A 16,068-nucleotide genomic window follows, 5' to 3' on the forward strand; every position below is an offset into this window, starting at 1 on the left:
CAGGGGTGGCCAAACTTGTATAACATAAGAGCCACATAGAATAAATGTCAGATGTTTGAGAGCCACAAGACATGAATGTCAGAAGGGAGGAAGGAAGGGAGGGGGAGGGAGGGAGGGAAAGGTGGAAAGAAAGCAACTTTAAATGCATTCTCTAAGCCTCTGGCTGACTTGGCTTGGAAAAGTGATTTAAAGAGACAAATGCCTTCTTCAAGCTGGCTGATGGGGTGGGGGCTTCAAGAGCCGCACAATATGTGTGAAAGAGCCACATGTGGCTCCTGAGCTGCAGTTTGGCCAGTTTGGCCACCCCTGGCATAAACTTTACATTTAGGTGTTTCTCCCATCAGTGTCTTAATTAAATTGTTAATGCAGAACAATTACAAATGCCTTTGACAGCCTTTGACAAATGCTTTCTTTAAGTCTGTTGTGGTGGCCAAATAGAATGCATCCCATAAATCATTGGCGCATCACGGCTCAGTCAGCATTGGCTGACTCTCCTGCCTACTGCAGCCTGAGAATGTTGAATAAACTGCCAAAACAGTCTTACCTCAGAGACAGACGCATCTCCGATGCTTCTCGGTGTCCTCTCTGTCAACTGGCCTCAGAAACGGCTGCTACCGTACTGTGGCCTCATGAAAGGCATTGCAGCCAGCACCAGCAACAGACCTCTGCTGCTCCATCAACAGCCCACACAGATGGCCTCCCAGCACATGCAGCCTCTGAAGGCCGCTGAAATAACCATGGAGCCACTGCCCACACTGTAATGCAGCTAGACAGCAAGGCCTGGCCCCACAGGGAGTATTTCCTCAGAGGCCATGGCTGCTGCCTCTTTCCAGACACTCCCTCTCTCCCTCCTCCCCTCAGGACAGACAAGCATTGGGCCACTGGGGAGCTGCTAGCCAGAGGCTGTTGCTAGGCAACCAAGTCAGAGACTTTCAGCCTAACCTACATCACAGGGTTGTTGTGCAGATCAAAAAGGGGAGAGGAGACTCATGTAAGCTGCTTTAGCCCCCACTGTGGAGAAAGACTACACTCTTCCTAGGTAGAGGCTGCAGGGAGGGGGGAGGAAATGGAAGACTGAAGTCTGATCGGTTCCCATCAGAAACAGCCACTCATCTGCTTGCTTCAAAAGGCACTCCTCTGCTTCCCTTACTCATATAGTGTTATTCAGGGTATCTGCCAAGTTGTTGTGGAGTTACTTTGTGGACACCCCTTTCAGAACTCTGCAGGATGTCTGCCTTTCTGTCCTTTGGAGACTTGGGGGACTGCAAGCATAGGGAGGATTCTGGCCTTGCTTCCTGGCCTTGTGGGGGGGTCTGCCCAGGAGAAATTTTCCTATGAGTTTGGTGTCACTGGCTTCTTCCTGAGTCATTCCATAGACTCCTGTAACTGCAACTATCTTTTCCAGAGAGAAAGCTGGGGATAGTGGGAAGGGGGGTATATCTATAAGTGGGACCCCAGAAATGTAATCTATTCCCAACATGGAGAGACTGTAGAGGAGTGGTTGGCAGGCTGAGGTTCCCTGTGAGTTTGGTGTGTGTAACTTGCAGGGGGTCCATTCTATACACTTTTGAACCTGTGCCTGGCATATTTCCTCTGGACATCTTTGGGGGTCATAACTCATACCCCCGAAGTCCAGTCTGCGCATAACTTGAGGACATGTAAAGGAGAGTCATCCAAAGATCCCCTGCAGGTTTTATGGCTCTAGTTTGCCCAGGGTTCATTCTATACACTCCTGAAACTCCGAACCTGCACCTGGCATTTCTGCCATTTCCCCAGAAAGCACTTTCCTGGGGGCACCTTCTCTGGGGACCCATAACTCAGAGTCTGTGAATCTAATTCCCACCAAACTTGGTGGGCAGATGGAGGAGAGTCAGCTGAAGATCACCTGTGAGTTTGATGTCTTGAGCCCACCAGAGGAGGGAATGTTCTAGTGTATCACAAATCTCATGAACTGGTTCATTCAGCACCAAAAAGTTCATGATGGTTCATGGTTCGTAAACTTGGCACACCACAAACTGAACTGCATTTTCCCACTGTGAAAGATCAAGTCAGAAGCTTACTCGGGAGGGTGACCACTTTAAATTTCTTCCCGGTCACCTTCTCTCAGTCCCTCAGTCAGACTCTCAGAAATCCTGTCAGAACTCTTAAAAATTGACACCAGACAGTTTTAAAGTCAAAACCACAAAAATATTTATTAGATAATAAAAGGCAAGGGAGAGGGATAAAATAATATTGATTATAACTGTTCACTATTCAAAAGGCAAATCAGTTGGCAGATTGTTGGCAAATAATCAAATACTAAATGCAGAGATTTTATCAGGCTGAGGTAAAAATATAACAAATGCTTTGGCAGAAGATCTTTAAAATAAACAATAAACCAGGCAGGCTTCAGAATCTTACTAGATTCTACTTCAGGCAGGCTGTGCCTTCTGGGCACTCCGAATGCCGTTACTTCAGATGTTTAACCCTAGCTTCGGCAATGCCAAATCATAAAAATAACAATCACTTTTTCCACACACACATAGAGAACTCCTGACTGGTGTCAGTATATTCTCCCTCACAGACCCTCTCACACTAGCTAACTTCCAGAACTTGTACCCCTCAATACCAATGCATCTCAGCCCCACAGCTAGTCCTCTGGTCTGAGTCTTGGGTAACCCTGCTGACCCCCAGAATCCAGTTCTCCCTTCAGTGTGTATTTGTGTGATCTAGTTTGTACACGGAGATTGCCTGATGTGCTGGCAAAATCTCCCTCAGAGAGTTTCTAACCGTCTGAAAACTCTCTCTTTCAGACAGAGACTACACCACTCTGTCTCCCACAAGGTGCCCAGCCTCACTGGCTGCTCTAAGCCCTTGGTTCAGTTTTCTTTACAACTGACCATCCTAAACCCACTGTCTTCACTTCAGACTCCTTCTCTGAAGACTGTTCTCGAAGACCCGCTGGCTAAGACTCCCAAACCTGAGGTGTTTTTCTGCTAAGCAAACCTCAAAAGGATACTTTTTCATTGCTCGGGCAAAGTTCCAGCCAATCGCTGCAAGCTTGTTCCCCAGCTATTCAGGCTAAGTTCCTGAGTCCATCACAGCACCCATCCCTATTCACAGACTTGTTCTATGGAATTCATCCCTCGTGGTCATGAGTATACAGAAAATAGCTGATGTTTCTCAGTGGGAATACCAAGTTTTAGCTCTGCCCATGTTTAGGGGTAGCCTTTACTTTACACATGGTTTATAAGAGCATAGGAAGGATTTGGTTTACAAACTGATGCCCTACAAACTTTAAAAGTCACCAACTATTAACATGATTGCAAATGCAAACAAGTACACTATAATATGCATGGTCTCTTCCAGAAGTCTCATTTGATTGAATATGCAAAAGCTTAGTGGCCCACAATAGAGAATGGCATGTGGTTATTCCAGCCACAGTGGCTTATCTCACCTCGAGCATTGATATATGGCATAGCAACTATCAGCCAGATTGATACAAAGATGGAGAGGGCTGCATAATAGAGAAAATGTATGAGAGATCTTGGATAAAATATTTATTTTTAAAATATATAAACTTGTCTTTCTATCAGGCACCAAATGGGTACTTTCCTAGGAATAAGTCCATTTGAATAGACTTGTGTAGAATTTTGAGTAGACCTACTTAGGAATACTTTCTTTAAAAATATCTGATGCTTTTTGTTTCACTAGATTAGCAAAAACTGGTGAGGTAGTCTGAATTTATTTTGCTGCTCTGGTCACTGGTCACTCTGGTCTGAGTGAAAGAGAAATGAAATGGGTAGTGCATGTTTCAGAACGGAACAAGTGAAGTAGAAAGGTATGAAGGACATTCTCTTGTGTAGGCTTTTATTATGACCAAGAAAGGGAAGGAGATATTTATAGTGGTGATTAACATTTTTTTAAAACCCTATGGGACACAAAATCTAAAACAAAAGACAGTGTTTTAACCAAACGGTCATTTGACCAAACTCTGCTTCTGATCCATCAATACTTCTTTGTGAGAGGGACATCTCTAAAATATGCCTTTGTCCCAAGTGGAATGTTTCCAGAGGCGTTTAATGCAAGTGTCTCAGTAGGCAGGCTGATCTACACAATGGAGCCATACAAAGTTTAAGATTAATTGTGTATATATGTATGTTTCCCTGTACCATGTACTATTCATTACCTGGCTGAAGAACAAGCTAGAACAATACAGAATAACAGCTTGACTTTAAAAATGAAGAACATAATACTTTCATAGCAACTATTTTGCCTTGCAAAAAACGCAAAGAAGAAAATGATGTTTATATTTCTTTGTGTAATGATGTTCTACATGGTATATAATACTATAGGTTTGCATAATGAATGAAAAATTGCAGTAGAAAAACAGTCTGTGAAAGATGCCAGGTAGATGAAGTGGATTGGAGCACCAGAAGATTCCACAGAGATACAAGTAGCAATTGGATTCTGACAGCTGAAGGTGGCTGGGAAAAACAAAAAGGGCTAAAAAGAAATAGTTGTGGTTGTGGTGTGACATCACCAGTGTACTTAAACATTTAAATGTGGGGAATTTACAAGAATCTCTAGGACAGGGGTGTCAAATGTCTGACCCATGGGCCAGAACCAGCTTGCTCAGGGCTTTAATCAGACTCCCGGGGGACTGTTTTCTCCCCCTCTCCCCATTGTCCTCACTGTCTGAAGCTCCGAGGGTGACAAAGTTTCCTGCTGTATCAGTTCCCTGTCTTTTCTGCCTTTGCAGTCTTTGCAGGCTGCAGCACAGACAAAGCTGCAAGGAAAACATGAACACTCCATCAAACCTGCAGAGTGAATGAGGAGTGGATTTTCCATTAAGGTCTCTGTGCCCAGATAGATAGGGCCCAGGGACTTTGATGGAAGATCCATTCCACATTTTCCTTGCAGTTTTGTCTGTGCTGAAATGTGTTTCAAGTTCCTATATAGATAGCTGAAGCTTAGGCTTCCTAGAGTTCTTGAAAATAAAGGGTTGAGGCTTTGAGCCAACTTGTCTCTGCTCAATGGACCTGATCTAGTGCGTACTCTAACCTGAGAACCTACAGCCAAAGGAGGATATTATACTGGACAGTCATTGCCAATCTGAACAGACCCCGGGGCAGGGGGGAGGAGGAAAAGCTTGCAATGCCATTTCACTGTTTTCCCAGGCTCAGAGCATTTTATATTCTTAGTTTCTGCTGAGATCCTTTTGCCTTTTTTATGTTTTATTTTTAAAATTGCATTGCCAAATCCTACTATTTTCCCATTTTGAACAAAATATTGCAAAAGTTTTAAGCATGCTTGTATTTTAAGTTTTAAAATATCTTTAATTGCATTTTTCAGTATCAAAGTTTTTATCTCCACTACCTCATATTGCATTTTATGATACACATGGCCCACATTATTTCCCCTTTTCCTCCTGGAAACTCATATCCACACCTTTCCCTTCTTTCTGTCCTTCCTACCCACCCAACCTACCTTTTATCTATCCCCATCTTCACCTATACTTCCTATTTATTTCCTTCATAAATACCCCACCTTCTTCTCCAGTGATGAACAAAAGCAGCTTACATCATTTCCCTTCCCCACTTTATCCTCAGAACAACCCTGTTAGGTAAGTTAGACTGAGAATATGAGACTGACTCAAGGTCACAGTGAGCTTCCATGGTAGAGAGGGTATTCAAACCTGGGTTCCCCAGATTCTGATTTGAAACTCTAATCACTATACCACCCTGATTTTTGTGGTTTTTCATTGAACAGTAGCAAGCCACAGGGCATAGGTTGCCAGGTCCCCTCTTTGTCATGGCAATGGGATTTTTTTTTGGGGGGGGGGGGTGTTCTAGGGGTGGATGTGACATCATGTGCAATGTCCCTGATGCAATGATATCACCCAGAAGTGATGTCATGCTTTGGCAATATAAGAGGTTTTGGGGCAAAACTCTATGGGTTTTTTGTTTGTTTGTTTCAAAACATAAAGGTACCAGCTCTATGTACTCTTCCAGAGTACCCAGGCTAGCTATTTGTACCCATCAGATTATTTGTAATATTCATTGTACTTTATCAGAATATCAAGGCTAGCTTGCATCTCATCAAGCAATTTATAGTACTTAACGTACTCCTCCAAAGCAACTTAATTAGCCTGTATCTCATTAGACAATTTACAGTCCCTCGTGTACTCTTGTATAATACGCAGGCTAGCTTGCATTTTGCAGTGTTTTAAATTGTTCTGCTGGGAGGGGGTTTAGGGCTATTGTGCCTCTACAAATCAGTAATTGTGTGAGTTAAGTATATACCTGAAATGGAGAGTTCTCCTTTTTTTTGGGGGGGGGGGGAGGACTCAAAACCCAGTGAAGTTTTATATGCACTTTATGATGAGTTGTGGGGAGGTGGGAAAGGCAGGGAGGGGATGTAAAATGAATTTTGGTTTTTATCTATAATGATTAACTACTATATAGGTCTCACAAAAATCGCTACGGAAAAAAATATTGATTTGTGGACAGCACCTCAAATGATTATTTTTTCTTTTGTAAACATCATTTTCCTTATGTGGCAATGGGAGATAAAATCAAAGTAATTCCTTTGAACTGTAGAGGTCTACACAATAGATTAAGACTAAAAAACTGGCTACCTCCTTATCTAGATTACCACCAACTATACTACTTTGACAAGAAACACACGTCAAAAAAAACAGATAACTTATTTTTTAAAATCAAACTGGTTCTCTGACCAATACCAAGTGGCAAGTACCTCAAAATCCCAAGGTGTAGCAGTCATTTTCTCCAAAAACATTTGTGTTCAGTCTCATTACAAGGTAATTGATCCAAATGGTCATTATTTTTTTCTTGAAAGGTATGCTAAATGGTAAAAAATATACTTTGGTCTCACTATAGGCACCCAATCAGAAATAAGAACAATTTTTGAAAGATACCTTTTTAAAATTAGACTCTTTCCAAGAGGGTAATGTTATAATAGGTGGAGACTTTAATTGCATTATTGATCCTTTATTGGACAGAACCTTCCAATCGCATTGCAGTGAAATTAAACGTACTACTCAGAATTCTACTCCTCAGCACCTCCTCACCCAACACAATTTGACTGATATCTGTAGACTGCATAACCCTGGAGTAAGAGATTTCACACATTTTTCCCCTACACACTATATTTTTACTAGAATTGATTTCATTTTAATATCTTCCTCCTTAGTTCACCAAGTCATATCTTCAGACATTGGTTCACAAACAATGTTGGACCATGCATGGACAGAGTGTACTTTGAGAGACAAAAAGATGGAATGACACTCCAATTCTTGGTCTTTAAACAGGAGCATTTTATTTAATCATGAAGCCTGCGTTCAAATAGAGTTAGAACAAGGAATATTTTAAATTGAACTCTTCTTGTGGCATGCCCCTAAAAATAGTTTGGGATGTGATGAAACCTGTTACATGAGGTAAATGCATCTCCTTAACTTCTTTCTATAATAAACAAAAAAATTAACAGAATCTTTATTAGAAAATATTAATCTTGAAGAGAAACATAAAGCTATTGGCTCCAAAAAAATCTATAAGTTACTTTTACTAGAACATAAAAAACTTGAAGCCCTTGAAACGATCCAAGTGCAGAAAAACTTGTTACATTGAAAACAAAAATATTAGTTTCAGAACCGAAATCCCTTAAATTACTTAAATGTAAACTTAAAAATGAATGCCATTTTTAAGTTTATTAACTTCCTTAAAGATGCGAGTGGAAAGGCTGTGTCCTCTTCAACTGATATTCTGAATTAATCTGTGCAATATTATCAACACTCATATTGTTCAGATAATTCAGTAGAGAGTAATATTAAAACTTACCTTCACTGTAACCAATTGGTTAACAAAATTTCTGCTACCCATAGAGAGGCCATGGACTTCCCAATAACACTACAAGAAGTTAAAAATGCTATTTCTCACCTGAAATTAAACAAAACACCAAGTAGGGATATTCTCCCTGTGGAGTTTTATTAAAAAAAATTGTAGAGATACTAGCTAACCCTTTAAATTACATATGTAACTTTACTTAATTCGGGAACAAAACCCAGAACATGGGATGAAGTAAAAATAGTTGTTATATGGAAAAAAGACAGAGACCCCACAACTCCGAAATCATTCAGGCCAATTTCATTATTGAACTGTGATCATAAAAGTTTTCACAACAATATTAACAAATAGACTCAATACGTTTATAGATCAACATATACACATTAATCAATCTGGATTTATTCCTAACCAGGATATTACTGATAAAATAAGGAAAACTGTTAACATAATTCAGTATTGTAAAAATCAAATGCAAGACACTTGTATTTTGGTCCTAGGTATCAAAAAAGCATTTAACAAAGTTGGACCGCTTTTCCTGAAATTGATACTTAAAGAAATGGAATTTGGGGGGAAATTTCAAAAGGTAATAGATGCTATATACACTTTGCCAAAGGCTCAAGTAGCACTTAATGGTTTTTGCTCTAAAGACTTTCTGCTCTCCAGAGGCACCCAACAAGGGTGCCTTTTGTCACCTTTCCTATAGCTATTGAACCCTTAGCTAATATGAGCCGCCATTCTGAAACTCTTAAGGGTGTACTATTAAAGCAGACCAATTTCAAAATCAGCCTTTTTGCCAATTATATTGTGTTATATCTATTGGACCCACAACAATCCCTTCCAGTCTTAGTATCCATCCTTACTGAGTTCAATGAACACTCAGGTTTATTTCTTAATCATGTTAAAATGACTTTATATCCAATTAATCTCTCTGTCGATTCTGCAAATTATATTAAGAAATCTTTTTCTATTGAATGGACAAGCAAATCCTGGAAGGAATTAAGATCCCATTGAATATATACAAATTATTTGAGGTTAACTACTTAGATTCAATGCATACAATTACCAATTTATCCCAACAATGGAGTGTCAAATATTTAACCTGGCTAGAAAAAGTATACATGATTAAGTCCTTCACCTATTCAGAGTCTCCCACTATTAATTCCCAGATCTACACTTCAAAAATGGCAAAATAAATGGAATAAAGTCATTTTGGAAAATCATAAGTCAAGAATCAGTTTTGCTATCTTGAGAAGACCCCTTCATCAGGCGGGTCTAGCCTTACTAGACTTAACCTTAAGGACAGAATGAGTAGGCACATTGATGAACACGGGTTATTGAGGAAGACTCAGCATGGGTTCTGCAAGGGAAGATCTTGCCTCACTAACCTGTTACAGTTCTTTGAGGGGGTAAACAAACATGTGGACAAAGGTGACCGGATAGATGTTGTTTACCTTGACTTCCAGAAAGCTTTTGATAAAGTTCCTCATCAAAGGCTCCTTAGAAAGCTTGAGAGTCATGGAGTAAAAGGACAGGTCCTCTTGTGGATCAAAAACTGGCTGAGTAATAGGAAGCAGAGAGTGAGTATAAATGGGCAGTCTTCGCAGTGGAGGACGGTAAGCAGTGGGGTGCCGCAGGGCTCGGTACTGGGTCCCATGCTCTTTAACTTGTTCATAAATGATTTAGAGTTGGAAGTGAGCAGTGAAGTGGCCAAGTTTGCGGATGACACTAAATTGTTCAGGGTGGTGAGAACCAGAGAGGATTGTGAGGAACTCCAAAGGGATCTGTTGAGGCTGGGTGAGTGGGCGTCAACGTGGCAGATGCGGTTCAATGTGGCCAAGTGCAAAGTAATGCACATTGGGGCCAAGAATCCCAGCTACAAATACAAGTTGATGGGGTGTGAACTGGCAGAGACTGACCAAGAGAGAGATCTTGGGGTCGTGGTGGATAACTCACTGAAAATGTCAAGACAGTGTGCGTTTGCAATAAAAAAAGGCCAACGCCATGCTGGGAATTATTAGGAAGGGAATTGAAAACAAATCAGCCAGTATCATAATGCCCCTGTATAAATCGATGGTGCGGTCTCATTTGGAGTACTGTGTGCAGTTCTGGTCGCTGCACCTCAAAAAGGATATTATAGCATTGGAGAAAGTCCAGAAAAGGGAAACTAGAATGACTAAAGGGCTGGAACACTTTCCCTATGAAGAAAGGTTGAAACGCTTGGGACTCTTTAGCTTGGAGAAACGTCGACTGCGGGGTGACATGATAGAGGTTTACAAGATAATGCATGGGATGGAGAAAGTAGAGAAAGAAGTACTTTTCTCCCTTTCTCACAATACAAGAACTCGTGGGCATTCGATGAAATTGCTGAGCAGACAGGTTAAAACGGATAAAAGGAAGTACTTCTTCACCCAAAGGGTGATTAACATGTGGAATTCATTGCCACAGGAGGTGGTGGCGGCCACAAGCATAGCCACCTTCTAGAGGGGTTTAGATAAAAATATGGAGCAGAGGTCCATCAGTGGCTATTAGCCACAGTGTGTGTGTATATATAAATTTTTTTGCCACTGTGTGACTCAGAGTGTTGGACTGGATGGGCCATTGGCCTGAGCCAACATGGCTTCTCTTATGTTCTTAACCTTAGCATGTTGCAAATGTATTCAACCATGCCACCATCTACAATGTAGTATATATGTTTACATATATATAAGTAGTAGCTAGGGACCCCTATCATCATCAAAGTGACAGCTGCCCCGCCCACACATGCACACCTCGCCCACACAAAAAACAAACGTCCTATGTTTCCTATAGCGGAGTGACGCTACAGTCCCTGAGGGGGCGGCTAGGGATCACCCCCCCCCCAAGGAATGCCAGCTGTTTCCTAAGGGGGGAAAGGAGGGGGCAGCCACTGGTGTAGCAGGCTTTGTATTGTTTGGGGGAAAGCGTGTTTTGCAACACAGACGTTATTTAGAGAATTGTGGAGATGCAACGGTTTTAAAAAAACAGACGCTTTGCTTTAGGACCCCCTAAGTCAATAGTTTACAGGTGGGAAGTGCAGGCGCCAGAAATGTCGTTGTACAATATATCTGAAATGTAGCCGGCCATCCCTGCGACATTTAAACACACCAATGAGTGTCGGTGGTGCTTTCCCACGGAACTCTTTAAAAATAGGGGAGATCCCCCCACTCCCACTCCATGGCATGCATTTGTTGCTTTTGGTTTCCTGGCTCTGTTGAACCATCATTTTATGAAGAAATGAATGCTGTGGAGGCTGACGGGGTTCCGGCTTTGGAACACGCTGTTCATGATGATATGAACCCAGTGGAGACCGATGGGGGGAAAGCCGATGCTGGTGAGGAACCTGTTTACGAGAAGTTGATGCATCTTTCATCCAAAAGCGATGGCAAGGAGTCAGAACATGGAGGGAAGGCACAAGAAAATATGGAGATTGTGGAGGAAATGCTTTATCTGGATGTAAGGCCTAAAAATGAGGTGTGTGTGGAATTGAGGGGTGCGCTCATGAGGCAGGATACTATTTTTTTTTTTTTTGCTTCTTCAAACTTCTAGATAGAGAATGTGGCAGCAGTCAACTCAGGGAGGCCTGACTCCTGTCACTACCCATACTGTGGGGGTCTAGCTCACTTTCAAGATTCAGGTGATGAAAGGGATGATGAGGAAGATTCCCTAGCAGATGCTGAGCACGGTACCGCCGGTGATTCTGGAGCAGACATGGAGGATACCTCTGGAGATTCTGGAGCAGACACGGTGCCTGAAGCCATGGAAAAGGCGAGGGAACCCCCGACTTATGAAGCGCAAACACATGTGCCTCCAACGGATGCTGATCCAGCCCAGAAGGGGGGAAAAGAAGACAACCGCCCATGCATTGAGGCTTTATTCCCCGATGTAAGTGTAATAAAACTGCACCAACTGTGTGAATGTAACAAAGCAATATTTGAGCTAAAAATGTGTTTTCTTCTTTGAACACAGGTGTGGGACAGACCTGTTGACTTTGCACTACTGGCCAGATGTGTTAACGAGGAAATAAACCCAGGCTGTTGCTACCTCTGCGGACTGGTTGCCCTGTTTCAAAAGGAGGGATATGGTGCCCAAAGTGCGTCTGCGGATGTTCCAAAGTTTACAGTGTTTGAAGTAAAGGGGGCAAACCTGTGTAAATTTCTGCAAAGGAAAGCCATGGAGCGTGCTGAGAAGCAGAAACAACTCGGAGAAAAAGATGAGAATCAGAATGAGTCAGAGTGAAGATCCAGTTTTTCTGTATATATGCAGCATAATAAAAAATACTTTCATTGTGGCAAAAGAGAGCAAAGTGTCATGACGTGCCACGGGGATTATGCAGCATAATAAAAAATACTTTCGTTGTGGCAAAAGAGAGCAAAGTGTCATGACGTGCCACGGGGATGTGTTAAAAGGGATTTATTATAATCTGCGGGAGGTTGGTAGTTTTGGGAGTATTGAACTGCTATTTCAGGCAGCATCTAAGAGGGGGTATAAACTGAGCAGAAATGAGGTGAAAGAGTGGTTGGATGATCAGGATGCATACGGCGTGCATAAATCGGTCAGGATGCGTTTCAAAAGGAACAAGGTAATCGTGGGCAATGTTGACAAGCAGTGGCAGGCAGATTTGGTAGATATGCAACAATATTTCAATTACAACAGGGGATATAAATATATTCTGACAGTGATAGACATCCTGTCTAAATAAGTGTGGGTGGTGCCTCTGAAAGACAAGGGTGGGGCCGAGGTTGCAACTGCTTTTAAAAGCATTTTCAGAGGATCAGGGAGGGTCTCTCAGAAGCTGCAAACTGACAGGGGCAAGAAGTTTCTCAATAAAAAAGTGGGTGCTCTGTTAAAGTAACACGGCGTTCGCCATTTTGTCACCAACAATGAGGTGAAGGTGGCCGTAGTGGAGAGGTTTAATAGAACTTTAAAGACCAGGATGTGGAGATATTTTACACACAATAACACTTTTAAGTATACGGATGTGTTACAAGATCTAGTCAAAAGTTATAACCATAGTCACCATAGAACTATTCAGATGTGGCCTGTAGATGTCAAACCCTCTAATGCTCTTACAGTGTGGAGGCCCGTGTATGGTGCAGTACTGGGGTCTCCCAAAAAAAGAAAGACCAGTTCTGTTTAGAAAAGGGGACCGTGTGAGGGTCTCTAGAACAAAGGGGACATTTGAGAAGGGTTATGAACAGAATTTCACAGAAGAAATTTTTATTATAGAAGAGGTGAGGGGAAGGGGTGAGAGGCCCGTGTACCACCTGGTAGATTTTGACAATGAACCGATCCTAGGAGGGTTTTACACGGAAGAGTTGCAGAAAGTGACTCGTTGGAAAGACAGAACATACAAGATAGAGAAAATTATAAAAACCCAGACAAACAAGAAACAGAAGCAGATCTTAGTGAACTGGAGGGGGTGGCCACCCAAATTTAACAGCTGGATCCCAGCCGAAGACATCGTTGAACAGGATGGAAGATGATGGTTTTTACATCACGCTCCCCAGCAACGCTTCTAAGAACCTATTTCCTGAAAACACCAGTTTGGCTTTCACAGTGCTCTTGTTTAAGCCTCTGGATTTGAGGGGGGAGTGGGAAGTGGGATTGGTGGAAATTCAGTACTCCCGCACCTGGTGCACGATCAATAAGCCACAGATGTTCCAAATCTGTACCGAGACTACTAGAAACGAATTCCAGGTGAAGCAGGGCTATTATGAAGACTTTCGCCATATATTAGATGCCATGCAGACGGCTATACGGAAACACGCCGACACACCGCCCGATGTGCATTTCCTTTATGACCAAACAACAGGGAAAACTAGATTTGTCGATTCGAGCGTTACACACTTCATCGTGGGTGACGAATTAGCACTGCTGCTGGGGACTCCCCCTAACACGCCGTTCAAAAACATTCAACACGGATATTACCAACGGGTTTAATTCTCTGTACCTATATACCGATATCATGGAACACCAGCTGGTAGGGGACACAGCCGTGCCCCTTCTGCGCTGTGTTCCGATAAGAGGGAAAACTCACGATTTTGTCACAGTCATCTATAATGAGCCCCACTACATCCCCGTCAACAAACAGCATATCGAAATGATCCGCATAGAAATAAAGACGGATCAGAATCAACCCGTGTCATTCCATTACAGCAAGGTCAACATAAGGTTGCACTTACGACCGCAGAAAAAATGGTGATTGTGAAAGATTACGGAGACCCAGCACTGTTTAGGGGCTATTGCCGTTCACAGGCCGGTTACGCTCTCCCTGGATTTCATGGTGCACCCGTTATGTATGGGTCAGGAGTTGGAGGGATTTTTCAGAGGCTTTTCCGAATGGCCGTACCGCTTTTTAAAAAAGGGGCGGACATTGTCAAGCCGCACTTGAAAACTGCAGCTCGCAATATTGCTCAAGATGTCGTGGGCCATGTGACACATCGAGTTATGAATAAACTTGACCCTCAGGAGGGATCGGGCTTTCTGTATCTTAAAAGAAGGGGTGGACTTAAAAGAAAATGGTCTACTACACGTAGAGGCCCCCAGGACCCGTTAAAAGAAGCCATGGGGGCCCCAAGAAGCAGAAGGCCCTGAGGAAGAGGGGAGGAAAGAGGAAGAAGAAGAGGACTCCTCACGGGGGACTCAAAGACGTTTTATAAGCGGGCCATGGCATTCATCCACTGCGGCTCGGAAGAGTGTGTGAAGTCGGAGCTCGATCTGTTCCAGATAGCTCCAACACAAACTTGCATCGAGAAAAGCCTGTATATCAAAGTCCCACACCTATCAGTCCTTACAGGATCTGCACCTCTAGAGTTCTACATAGCTGGTAATGGGGAAGATTACATCGATTTAAACAATACACTCCTCTACGTGAAATGCAAAATTACTCAAGAAGATGGCACAGACCTCCCTGCTGACGCTAGAGTGGCGCTGGTGAACTACTCGATAGCATCCATATTCAGTCAGCTGGATTTGACCGTTGGAGATTGGCTGATCAGCCAGAGCAATAATTGCTACCCCTATAGGGCAATGATTGAAACTCTGCTCAATTACAGTGGGGAAACCCTAGCCACACAATTTTCAGCGGGTGGTTTTTATAAGGATACGGCTGGCCAGCACAAATCCACCATCCTGACAAACCCCGTCAACAAGAGGTTTGCCAAGAGAGCAGAACTAACGGCTGAGAGCAGGGTGATAGACTTTTTAGGGCATCTCCACGCGGACCTATTTTTTCAAGAAAAACTGCTACTAAACGGAGTGGATGTGAAAATCAAACTAACCTGCAGCAGGGACACCGTCTGCTTGATGAGCGGTGCGAGAGACAGGACACATTTTAAGCACCAGATGGATTCAGCCTCTCTCTTTGTGAAAAAAATGAGGATGTCCCCAGGTGTTCGACTGGCCCATGCTAAAGCACTGATGACCTCCACAACAAAATACCCTGTGGACCGTGTCAGCATGAAAGTGTTCAGTATCTCAGCAGGAGCCCGTGTAAGCAACCAAGACAACTTGTTTTTGGGACAGCTTCCCAAAATGGTGGTCATGGCTCTGGTGGACAATGACGCTTTCAGCGGCGGCTTCACCAAAAACCCTTTCCACTTTAAAGATTACAACATTAACTTTGCAGCCCTATATGTGGATGGGGAGCAGATCCCCCCCAAACCCTTCCAGCCCGACTTTGCCGCGGGGAACAATGTGAGAGAATACATGAGTTTGGTGCAAATGGCGGGGAAGCATCTTCAGGATAGACCGCTCCTAATAGATCATGATGAGTATCGGAACGGGTACACTCTGTTTGCCTTTGACCTCTCTCCTGATCAGGAATGTGCAGACCATTACTCCCTGATCAAAACGGGGAACCTGAGAGCTGAAATACGCTTTGCAGACGCAGTCCCCCAAACGGTGAAATTGATTATGTACGGTGTGTTTGACAATGTCATTGAGATCAACCAAAACCGCAACGTGCTCTTTGACTATATGTAACATGGATACTGTCCACCTAACATGCGTCTTACTAGACAATCCTCACACCCAAAAAAGCTTCTTGAACGTCTTCCCCAGCGATCAGCTACCTGTTGAAAGGCTGTCCCAGAGGCCCGTCTCTTTAGTGGTGAACACTCATCCCCACTACCTCCCGGGAGAACACTGGCTGGCGATTTATCTCAGCAACCCCGGGACCTCCGAGTTTTTTTACTCATTCGGCAAC

At 43.0% G+C, this 16,068-nt stretch overlaps 1 protein-coding gene across 1 annotated transcript; it reads left to right on the forward strand.

Annotated features, from left to right (window-relative positions):
• Window positions 1-14,528: 14,528 nt before the first annotated feature.
• Window positions 14,529-15,845, forward strand: LOC132577593 (uncharacterized protein F54H12.2-like). Its single transcript, XM_060247381.1, has one exon. It carries the CDS (start codon window positions 14,529-14,531, stop codon window positions 15,843-15,845), a length of 1,317 nt encoding a protein of 438 aa, XP_060103364.1.
• The last annotated feature ends 223 nt before the right edge of the window (window positions 15,846-16,068 follow it).

Source organism: Heteronotia binoei, chromosome 9, assembly GCF_032191835.1.
Source record: "Heteronotia binoei isolate CCM8104 ecotype False Entrance Well chromosome 9, APGP_CSIRO_Hbin_v1, whole genome shotgun sequence".
NCBI classification, from domain to species: Eukaryota; Metazoa; Chordata; class Lepidosauria; order Squamata; family Gekkonidae; genus Heteronotia; species Heteronotia binoei.

Bases quoted from the DNA above. Each gene is read 5' to 3' on its own strand.
- LOC132577593 (XM_060247381.1), top strand. From the start codon at position 14,529: ATGGCATTCATCCACTGCGGCTCGGAAGAGTGTGTGAAGTCGGAGCTC.